This window comes from Poecilia mexicana, unplaced genomic scaffold (assembly GCF_051168715.1).
Source record: "Poecilia mexicana isolate PSO_F unplaced genomic scaffold, ASM5116871v1 scaffold_5, whole genome shotgun sequence".
In the NCBI taxonomy this organism is placed as follows: Eukaryota; Metazoa; Chordata; class Actinopteri; order Cyprinodontiformes; family Poeciliidae; genus Poecilia; species Poecilia mexicana.
This window is the reverse complement of record NW_028263374.1, coordinates 18,461,710-18,473,983: the sequence shown is the minus strand read 5'-3', so window position 1 is coordinate 18,473,983 and position 12,274 is coordinate 18,461,710. Positions and strand designations below refer to the sequence as shown.

Below are 12,274 nucleotides of genomic sequence, written 5' to 3'. Positions count from 1 at the left end.
AATTTATAAAGCACATTTTCAGCAGCAAAATATTTCAAAGTGCTTTATTAGAGGAACTACAAACAAAACGACAACAGAAGTACTTCACAATTACAACCTAATAGGAGTTTCTCTAAGGAGTAAGAATAATTAATCCACAATTTATAAACTAATAGGAGTTTCTCTGGATCTTATAAACTAATTTGTTCTAATAAGTTTATAAACTATAAACTGAAGTAAGAGTAAAAAGTACAGCACAGTAAAAATTCTCCTAAAAGTACATTTTTTCCCCAAAAAGTGACTCAAATAAATGTCATTTAGTAAATGTAACTAGTTATTAAGCAGCTCTTCCAAAGGGCATGAGCACTACTAGGAAATCCAGGAGAAAAACTAAACATTGAAAAGTCACACCATCAGATTTGAGTTTTTTTTCTGACAGCGTTTTGGTGCTAAACTTTCATGCAGCATCTTCTTGCCTAAGCTGCAGGGCTTGACTTGCAAAGGAGGAGAACTCGTTTGATGAATTTCTGGAGCCAGATGAATCTGCATCACACTTTTAACAGTAATTTCCTGGAGTCCTGCCACCCTCTGTCTTTCCATCTGTGTGTTTACAGTGATACTCAGAGGTTGGCACAGTGAAACCAGTCATCACAGCTAATGATGAGAATGTGAATTCTCTTTGACGTGTCTGAGCTGCACAGAGTGGAAATGCGAGTTTGTTTTGTCCATTTTCATGCGTGTGGGATTTTCTCCCTCTCTCTCTCTCTCTGTGTTTGACCGTCCCGGCTGCCAGAGGAAGCATATTGGTGCCGATTGGCATAGTTACGTCTGTCGTGTCCTGTGTGAGTGTTAGCAGCAGAAGGTTGGGTTGGCTGTTAGCGGTGCAGGCAGCCGAGCCACCTCTCCTCTTTCCCCCGTGAGAATGACAGGCCTACACAGAAAGCTGTTTGAGCCGCGGAGCTCTGAGCCAACAGCATAACTGATTAAGACTGCTAATTTGCTCCACAGCCATTCCAGTCCACAAGCTATCTTTGCAAAAAAAAAAAAAAAAAAAAAAAGAAAAGAAAAAAGGGATGGGCACCACTTTTAACAGATGATTTCTGTTTCCAGGGTTTTATGATTTCAGACGGTATAGATGACACGTCTGTGTAATGTAAATGGTCCTAATGCCCCTAATCTTTGTGAGGGGAGGGGGGAAAGACATCAATCACCAACATACTTTCAAGTCAATAAATTAATAAATTATTGAGCATTTTCCCTATGAAGCAGCCTTCAAGCCCATACTGTGGGAATTATAGTGGGAAATAAAGCCATTAACTCAGGAACTGCATTTAAATATTTTTTTTGTTGATGCGCTTTAGTTGCTCTTTAGTTCAGCTTTTTCTGTGCATCTGCTTTATTGCACATTGAGAATAGTGGGGAAACTTCCTTTATTGCCTCATAGTGGGAAAATTCAGCAAGTTAAAGGTAAATGGACGTGATAATAATCACACTCAATTGAATTTAACTTATGAAGCCAGTTGATAAAAATGTTATCATTTAAGAAAGCCTAGCTGCTTATTTTAAGTATCTGAATTTATTTAGCGGTTGATGTTTAAACAGTTGCACACATTTCTTGAGCAGCTTACAGTGAAAGTAACATGTAAAAATTTAAAATAAACACCTGAAACACAGTAGAAACGACAAGTGGCACATGGTAAAAGAGAAACCTAAATCTTTCAAAACATGGATCTAATTTACAACATTTAGAAAAAAAATATTTCTGAATTTATTTAAAAGCAGTACCTCTACTCCAGTTTAAGTATGTTCTAATAATAATAAATGTTAATAGTCGTAGCTCTGTAAGGATTTTAGTCCAGAATATTTCTGGCACATCTTCATCAACTCCATAAATATTGCATCTATAAATGACATATTACCATCAACTCAATCAATAAACAAAACAGTAAAGTTATCTAATCTTAACAAGTTTATCGTTTGTAAAATTATAATTTAATTAGTAGTAATTTAACATAAATGTCACAAAATTGAAAGATGGTGCACGATAACGTCGCTCTTCTCTTCTGCCATGCAGTTTGCTGCATTCGTTTATTAATCCCTCTATTATTTGCGTTTTCCATGTGGTAGTTTGAGTTTGTGTGGCTGGAGCTAATTTCCATACATTTTGGACCGCAGTGACAGTAGTCGGCTTAATTTCCCAGCAGTGCGTTGGCTCAATTTTCTGATGATGAGATTAGGGCGAGGCGTTTTCCAGCGAGGCCGTCTGAGGAGTTCACTCTGTAGTCGCAGCACAATTATACAGCAACACCGGCATAATTTCAACTCCCTAAATGATGGAAATGGCATTTCAGAGAATTCCTTTCCCTGCCGGAAACCGCTACAAAAATGATGACGCAAGAATAAAAATACTAAATTATGATCTTTGTGGAGCCAATAAAATGATTGCCGTATTATTGGATATAACGTTTATTGATCTTCTTCCTCCTCTTTGGTTTTTGTCTTTAAGGTGTGAAGAGAAAAATCTCTCTTTGTCTATAATGTCCCTGAGCCTGCCATGAATCTTCCGGGAGGAGGCAGATCCGGAGACTATCATTAGGCGAATTAATATTGATTTTTAAAACAAAGTTGACATGGGCTTTTTAAATCGACTCGAGAAATGCTTCACTTGAAGATGTCACGGTTCGTAGTTTGTCAATGGAGCGGAAAGAAACTTTGCTCTCGTTTTATGATGCGTTAGGTTTCCAGTCGAGGCTTTTACTGAAAACAGGTGATGGTTTCATTTAAAGCTGAACCAAATTAAACCACCTTGTGCTGTAGAAAGATCATTTTTTACAAATGCTTTAATTCTATTGGAGGAAAAAAAAACACAATTTTTGCCTGAAGTCATTTAAAATGTGTGAACTGGATTCCTCGTCCCTTTGATGGCTGCTAGAATAAGACACCAGGCGATCGCACTGACGCGGCTCTGCTTGCGTGGTTTTAGTCTCCGGGGCCAAGTTTGCTGGCTTAGTGGGCCGGTGGAAGGAAACTCCCCCCGGCTGCTCGTCCAGCTTTTGGTTAGACGGAGACGGATTGTGCAGACGCTGTTTTTTTTTTTTTTTTTCTCCCTCTCCTAACTGCAGCACATCTACTCATCAATCCCTCTGACATAATATTTAATAACTGGGCGACTGATCCTTGACGTAGATGCATGTAGTTGTTTGGGATGTTCTGCAGATTTTCAGAAACTTTTTATCCCTTCTACGGTTCCTTGAAAAACTATTTGTACTCTTTCAGTTTTTCTATTTTATTCGTACTTCATGTGATGGACAAATAGGAAGCAGTTGGTAAATGAAAGCTGTTTATGTCGGTACACAGACGCAGGATTGGAGCCTGAACTCCAGGATGGTAATTATAAATTCACACCACAATTGTTTTGTAAATAATGAATGATTTTTACTTCCACTTCACAAGTATCCAATAATGAAATCCTGACATGGAGGTTTTGAGTAGAAAAGTGGGTATGAATACTTCTGCAAGGCACAGTAAACCTTAACCTTGCAGGATTCGTTAAGGATGCAAAACAGAATTGACTTAAAATGTTTCCTTTTGTGAAACACAGACATAAACGTACTGAATGACAAATCTATTTGATAACTCTGCACCAGTACATCACACTTAAATTCAGCAATAGCTTCACAAGTTTGGTCAAACGTGTAAAAACACAACTTTAGTTTGTTCACTCGGTTAAATTAGGAGTTTAACAGCCAATGAAAACTAAATAATAAAGAAACTGAAACGAACAAACCTTAAGAATAAACTGCAACCAACCTTCTTTCAAATGGTCCAGAAAGTGCAATTAAAAATATAATGTAAAATAAATAAAAAAGCATGACGTCGCAACAGAAGGTTTTATTTAGACTAATGTACCAAACAAAGACGTGTTGGTTGAAACGGCGAAGCACTTTGCCTGGTTGGTCAACTCAGGTCTTTCTCTTTCACCACTAAACCAACATGGCTGCACAGTGACGCAGTTGCTTTTCTGTATATATGTTTTTATATTACCCAGGCTTTAGCGATAATATAACATTTGTGCTGCTTGTTCTGCAGAATCGTGATGTGAGGTTTTGTGCTTTCAAACTCCACCTTTCTGTTCATCACCTATTGTTTTCTTGAAAAATGTCAGATTTTGAAATCAGTCTCGTTTACTGTACGAATTATCCTGCTGCTGTTAATTATAATGACGTGCTGAGAGGGAATGAAACATATCAGATCAAAGATAAGTGCGTACTCACCCTTCTTAACTGGTCTAAATGCATCAGCCAACTAATGAGCTGCAAATGGGCTGCAAATTAATGAATAATATGAATAAATGAGATGAGAGGAGTTTCACAGAAACAAATGCTTTCACAAAGGTGCTCCGCATGACGCAAGTAAGCAGCGGATGTGAAGTCACGATGCTGCACGGATGCAGAGGCGGACCGAGTGCATCGAGGTCTGATGTTGTGTGATGTTGACAGAAGGAGAGTTCAGAGTTGGGGCATGGATTCCTCAGCCCACCATTCTGTCCCAGTTGGTGAGGAAACTAAAGTGACACCAGGATTTAGATTAGTGGGAAAAATAAATATTTATATATGCTGTATATATACAGCTTTGGATAAAATTAAGAAACCACTTAAAATGATCTGTTTCTTTGATTTTACTCTTTATAGACACATGTTTGAGTAAAACGAACATTGTTCTTTTATTCTATGAACTACTGACAAAAATTTAGTATTTATTTGCAGAAAATGAGAAATGGTCAAGATAACGAAAGAGATACAGTGATTTCAGACCTCAAAGAAAACAAATTCGTATTTGTTTAGAAACAGCAACACTAATGTTTTAACTCAGGAAGAGTTTAGAAACCGTTTGGTGCAAAAACCAGGAGGCTTTCAATGGGGTTCACTGCAGTGAGCTCTTTGTTTTTTCTGAACTGTATTTAAAAAAAATAAACATTTTTCAAAATGACATCTGGAATTAAATATTTTTTAGATCAGTTATGATTTGCAAAAATATTTAAATTTGCTAAAGGCCAGAAAAGTAACTGAGATATTTCCTCCTAAGCTTCCTTCGAGGTCATAAGTTTACATACACTAAGATTACTACTGTTATAGTACTTACTTAATTTCCATTCGGAATCAATAAAGTATTTTTGAATTGAATTTGTACTGACAGGTTGATGATGTAGTTTCTTTGTTAGCTTCTGATACAACAACATTCAAATAGCTTCATAATAAACAACCTTTCTGTTAACTGGATTCTCACCTGTGGATCCGTTTAAAGTAAAATCAGGAAGAAAATAGTAGAACTTCACAAATCTGGTTCGTCTTTGGGGACAATGTGACGTTTCTGTGGTCACATGCAAGTATAAACACCAGGAGGATGAGGAAGGGCGAGGAAGAAGCCATTCAGAAGCAACATAAAGTCAGATTGCAGTTTGCAAAAGCACTGAGGGACAAAGATCTTATTTTTAGAGACATGTCCTGTGGTCTGATGGAAAAAACAAATGAAGCATTTGGTCATAATGATCATCATTACATCTGGAGGGAGAAAAGGGAAGCAGGCCTGAGAAAAGCATCCCAGCTGTGAAGTACAGCGGTGGCAGCATCATGTGGCTGTTTTACTAGTGCGCTTGGCATCATGACCACAAAACATCCTGAGGAAACTTTGAATCGACATCTCAAGACATCAGCAGGAAAGTTAAAGTTTGGGCAAGGCCTGTCACAATTAGCAACATATCAAATACCTGCGTTATAAATTCTCTTTTCTCTCTTTCTGCCTAAAACTGGGAGATAATGTCTTCAATTGTTCAACTAGCAACTATTTTGAAGGACAATTTTGTTTACAGAGGCCATATCATGAATTTTGTTTGTTGTTTCTGTTGTTTTGTTTGTTTTGGATATTTAAAATGTTTTCGGCTCCAGTGTTAAATATTCATTAGAATTAAAAGTTTATTGGTCTTTAAAGATGTATTCCTGCATTACCATTGAAGCCTTAATAATAAGCAATTAATCAGTTAATCACATTTTAAATTAAAATGAACTCAATAACTTACGCTCTATGGTTACTATTTTTGAAGGGCAATTTTGTTTAGACCTCATAATCCATTTTATTCATGGTTTCAGTGTGATTTTTATTTTCCTTTTATTATCTGTTTTTGCTTTTTGTGTTTTATTTATCTGGTTCCAGTTTGGAGGGTTCTTCACAAAATTAAAGTTTATTGGTCTTTGAGAGCGTAAACTTACATTGCTATGCCATTATTAATAAATTAATCGAAAATATTCTCAAAACAATAATATTATCAAGTACCGGGACAATTTGTTGTCTAGCTAAATTTAACTTCAAACCTGACTCAGTTACACCAGTTCTGACAGGAATAACAACAAATGTTACAATAATTCATGAAAACTTTTGAATTTTAATCTTTAAGATGAAGTTAATGGTGCTAAAGTGTTGATGGAAATGAAACAAATCTTTGTCCTTTGAATGAAAGCAGTCATTAAATAAATTATTTCTGTTTACACAGAACACATTTGGTTATGTTTAAGTATGAATATTGATCCTAATATTGCAGAATGACCATGTTCTGTTTAATTTTTATTTGTATTGGCGCTTTAACGTGATCTGAAAGTGTGCACAGCGAGAACGCGAGCGTTGTTGGTGTGTTGATGGCAGATTCTCTGAAATCTGCATCAGGTTTATAACACATGAACTCTGTAATGTTATGAAATATTACAGTGGTTATGTTATTTACTGTAGTTCTGTATTCCTCAACACTTTAAAAGCTTTTATGAAGCCGTCAACAAACAGATTGCACAGCAGGGATTTTACATGAAGCTGATCAAAGTGATGCAGTCCACATGTTTACATACCACAACTTGGCATTGTATCAACTCCACAACTGTAACCTTTTAGATATTTTTCCGCAGGTAATTAGACAAATAAAACAATCATACAGGCTTCGGTGTTTAGAGACAAACCCAGAGTCTCTGTTACTGTCTGAGGGATATACTTTATATTTTTTATCTTGAGTAAATGTGATAAAGTTAACAACCAGTTTTATCACTGTCTGCTTATCTTTCCTCACTTCATATATCAGGTGTGTAGTAAGACTCTGGATTGGAGGATAATGGTATTTTTTTATTAGTGTGCACTTGACAGGTTTACAAATGTTGAACTACAGATCAGATAGTGTCCTGGTGCCGTTACACACAGATGGCACATTAAATCACTTAATTGATTCGTTTAAAAGCCATAATGCTTTTCAACTCACAGTACTATGAAAAAAAAAACCCCATTTTTTTTACCTGTCAAAGGTTTGAAACCTCAACATGTTCAGCTGTCAGTAGCACCTAAACTTTTTATTATTCAAAATCTTACAAAGTTGATGAAATCCACCGGTTTCAGTAACACGAATGTCTGGATTTGGGAAACTACCTGCTTCGCTTTGCATCAATGACAGCCGACATTTAAGAAACTTGTTTTATTTGTTTGGTTATATTGAAACTATGAACCAACATCCGACTCCAACCAGATGTGATCATTACGCACATATGATGTATTTTGTTCAGCAAGCTGAAGCTTTAGGTGCTGTTTCTTCAAGAGCATTTATCTCCGTGAGTCTTGTGCTGCTGATGGATCCTGTATTGGGTGACACTTTATTTGAAGGAGTGTCCATAAAACTGACAAACACGACAGAGCCATGACCTGGAGCATTCATGACTGTTTATGATTGTTTATGTCATTCGGTAAATAATAACATTTGTAATGCAAAGATTCATTAAAGGTTGCATTAAAAATGTCAGTTTTGCTTTACTTGGTGAGTAAAGACACTTTTAAAGCAAAGTTGCATTAAGAGTCCATTAAAAATTTTAAATTTGAATGAGAAGTGCCGTTATTTACAGAATGGCACTTCGTGACAACAATCATAAACATTTATGAAGACTCATTCTTGTTCTTGACAGGTGTTAAGTCAAACAAAGTGTTACCCTGTATAATGTTTCCCCTCTGTAGGAACAGTTTAATATGGGCAGACAAGTATACTACCATGAAAAACAGACATTTTCGTCATTGATATATATAAGAAAAATGCTAAACTTTTGCTTGGTTTTATTCTAGAAAGCAAATACAAGCTAGTTTTGTTATGAAACTGGATGTTTTTGGTCTTCAGAGGCAGCAGGACATGTTGGAGGAGTTCAGGCTGCTGAGTCAGCCTTCACATTTCCTACAGAGAAGCTCATTAATCTTCCACGTACCTTCTTCTGTCAGCCATCCAGTCTGCTGCCACTCGATCACTTCCTGATCCTGCTTCACAAACATTCCCATCCCTCATGGAACCAACGCTCTACTTGCTGTTACTTTTTCTGATTAATCTATCAGGAAAGTCTGATTAATTATTACTTGTTCAACAATTGGGGTAACTATATTTTCCTTTATTCACTTTAATCAAGCAAGTATGCTGCATATAGCAAACGTCAATTTAATAATGCCTTGAAATTGGTCTCTGTCTCTTTAAGAAGCTCGTGCTCTTTCCAAAACAGCACGTCTCCATAACAATGCTCCTCCATTATGCCGTTTAAAACCGTTCTTAGGAGCGTTGGACTGCGAAGGAGTTTGTCAGCTCAGTAGATTTGCTGTTCCTCCAGGTGTAATACTTAATACCTCCCCTTTAAATATGCCCACATTTTCCATCATAGGTCCAAAATGTTATTTAGTTACATAAATATGTGTTCATTAATTTGTTGCTTCTGCCATCAAATTTATTTAAATTTTTAGGATTTTTAAAAATGTTTAAAGTCAAACGATTGTAAGCAAACAATATTGCTCTACTAGTGGATGGGAAAGTGTGAGTGTTATGAGGATTACCTATAAAGTAAGGAATTTTAATAGTTGGATAAAATAACTATTATTTGTGCAACTCATAGAAATCTTGACTTTCTTTTAAATTTCTTAAATATAACTTTCATCCCTTGGAGATACTTTTTTTTTGTAAGTTTACATGGTACGATTGCGCTGCTTCAGAGTTTCCACCCTGCGAATTTAACTGTGTTGGTTAATCTGAGGTGATAAATAGAAATATTCTTTATTGTCCCACAATGGGGACATTTCTGTGCAATAAAAGCAAACAAACTCGCATAAAGACAGAATGAAATCCAGTTCTGAAGAATGTAAACGATCTGCACAATATGCATGTATCTTTGAGCACTAAAAGAGTATTCAGAAATAATAACAATGAAAAACTGTGCAGCGTTGATGTTGTACAGATAACGGCATGTAAATTAACACATACTGAGTTTGTGGAGAGCCGTGATGGTTGCAAAGTCTAACATCTGCTGGGTGGAAGGATCTCCTACAAAAAAAGGACAAAATGCAAAGACTTTCATCCCAAACTGCTTAAAATGTTCCCCATTTATTTGTTCTTTAAGAGTTAAAACTGTAGAGACACAAGGTGTTCACCCAGCAGTAAGAATCTGCTGGGGTGTTCGTTTATTTAATTTCATTCTGACTGCCAGAGACTGCAGCTGGCTAGCTAAGTGTTTTGCCATTAAGGCTCTGTTCTGCACTTAATTCCTCTATAGAGCAGAGGCTTGTGGGTATAATGACAGCCGGCAGACTGCCTACTCTACAGTAAATGTTTACCATCTTGTGTGTTACCTTGAAAATAAGCAAACGGCCCCTCTGTGATCTCTTTAATTAAGCTAATGGATGTAGTTGCGTGACCTTTGATCCCTCCTTTTTCCTGTCCATGTGCAGATTTATAATGAGAAGAAGAGCCAGTTTGAAATCAAGAGAAACAACCCCAAGGATCTGGTGGAGCGAGTGGCGCGGGACATCTCCAAGCTGCTAAACAGCAAGAGCAAAGCCTTAGAGGTAAGAGACTCCTCACCTGTCTGCAAGCTGATGCCATGCCTCACTTCCCACATGCATGGTGGACTCTTTGAAATGTTCAGTTGCTTTTCATACAAATAAGGATAATTTGTCTGTTTCAACAACAAAGACAAAAGGAAAATGCCAAGAAGCAGTCTGAGCCGATGTTTACCTGCAGCGATTTAATGTCAAGGTTTCCAGTAACCTTAAAAGCTGTGTGTACCTTCACTTTAAATACATAAAAATATATCTATCTAATCCAGGTTCTCAGATTGAGTAACACAACTTTTAGTCTCTTAACTGTCTTTGTTCCTCCTCATGTGAAGAGTGTCACTGTTTTCTAAATGTAACTAGTCATGAACCATGAACACATCTAGTTGGGCGTTTTTAATTATTTACAGATTCTGAAAATTTGGATTCTAAGCTCTTCAATTATATAAAACACGTGGAAATCAAAATATTTTTTTCTACAAATGTTGTGTGGTCTGATATTGTTTTAGGGCTGTTTGTAATTTAGAAGCAAACATACACATTCTCTTTTAGCCAGTAGGTAGCCCAATGTAAATACTTTTATTTTAGGTGTTAAGATGCAGTTAGTCAGCGTGGGGCGTAGTTTGGCGCAGTGCTGTTCACCGCCTAGTCACTTTCACATTGCATTCAGCACAGCCACAGACCAAGATCTGCATGACCCTGATATGCTGTGTAACATAAGAGTGTTAAAAAAAAACAAGTTTTGCAACTCAACTCAAAAATTTTCCACCTTTTTCTTCAGCTGTTCTTTTCAATGTCCTGGTCTTAAGTGTTTTATCCATTATTACTTTTAAACACAATCCTTTGGTAAGCTAGCTGTAGAGTCGCACTTGGCAAATAAACGTTTGTCTACATAAAGTACCTCGTGGACCACTAGGGGGCGCACATAGACCACAATTAGAGAAAGACTGCTATAAACCCAAAAGACAGCATAAAAATGAAGCTTAGCCAAATATTTTGGATATTTTTGGCTAAAACAAGGAGAGTTGTTACTTCCTACCTAATATAAAACATTTAGTGTGACTTTATATCAGAAGAAAATGTTCTACTTTAAGTTGAGGTACACAGTATTGATCACTGATCACTGAAGATTTTCATCAAACAGTATCTGTCCATTTTGTTGAAGGTTGTACTGCTGCTTTAAACAGGTATGTTCATATTAAAAGCAGAAAACATTAGGATGTTTTTCCTTTCAATTAAACAAAATATATACATATATATAATTTTATGCTATTACCTCTCTCATTTAATTCTGCATCAGTTTAGCGTTTTTCCCGTGTCTTTTATTAAAATAATACATTCTACTGAGGCTGTGCCTGAGAAGGTTATCATTTCAGTGTCTTGTGTTTTGCTGTATAATTATTGCTACTGTTATGCTCAGCCAGGCCCTGTGATTAGCTAAAAATGCATTTCGGTCTCTCAGCTGGAAATCTCTCACTGCTCTGAGAGAAAAGGTGGGGATACAGTTTCAGGAAGAATGAGTGACATGAAGGGAAATGAGAAAAGTACAAACAATCAATTTTTAATTTTAGAAATCGAGGGAGAAAGTAGAGGAGCTCTAATTGGGAAGAACAGCATTACAAATTCAGCTGACACCATAACATCTCGTCCCTTCTCTCTACAATGGCAGATGATGGATGCTGTTGTATTTATATCTGTATATCAATCAATGTACAGTTCCTTGCAAAATTATTAATACCCTTTTAACCTTTTTAGAGTTTTAGGTGATAAACCAATACAAAGTAATCATGAAATGTGAAGTGGAGGAATAATGACGTAAGGTATTCAAACCCTTTTTCAAATTAAATCACAACATTCTTAGCCACTTTTACTTTGATAATCCCAAACAAAATGCAGTGCAAATAATTATTTTCAGAAGACACATAATTGTAGCGTCCACATGTTTGTCTGTCCTGAGAAAGTCTGAGAACCATGAAGATCTAGAAACACTGCTGGCAGACATAGAGAAAGTTGTGAAGAGGTTTGTAGTCGTATTAAATCATAAAATAATATACCATGTTTCGAACATCTCACTGTTTAATCTATCATCCAAAAATGAAACAGTGCTGCTGGAAACCCAACAAAACATGTTGGTCCACATAAACGGACAGTGTTGACAAGGAGAGCGTTTTATTACAGAAGCAGCAAGAGATCTGTGAAAATGAACAATAACATCAATATTAACAACAAGCAGTCATCAATTAGTTGTGCAGTAAAATATCTATAAATAGTCCTGTTTGCAGTTTGCTACAACCGCCTGAGACTCGGCAAACTTGAGAAAAATGTAACATTTTGTTGTATATGCAAGACGCTACATGTTGCTGAAAATGTACAATGCATATCGCCCTGATAGTGAAGCTAAATGCAAGGTTATCGA

At 36.4% G+C, this 12,274-nt stretch overlaps 1 protein-coding gene across 1 annotated transcript in view; it reads left to right on the top strand.

The window, feature by feature from the left end:
• The window catches only part of cacna2d2a (calcium voltage-gated channel auxiliary subunit alpha2delta 2a), a 211,460-nt gene that overhangs the window by 46,352 nt on the left and 152,834 nt on the right, over window positions 1-12,274 (top strand). The window contains exon 3 of the mRNA XM_088005686.1: window positions 9,754-9,870. Coding sequence (XP_087861812.1) covers window positions 9,754-9,870 — 117 coding nt within the window. The remainder of the gene's footprint in view (window positions 1-9,753; window positions 9,871-12,274) is intronic.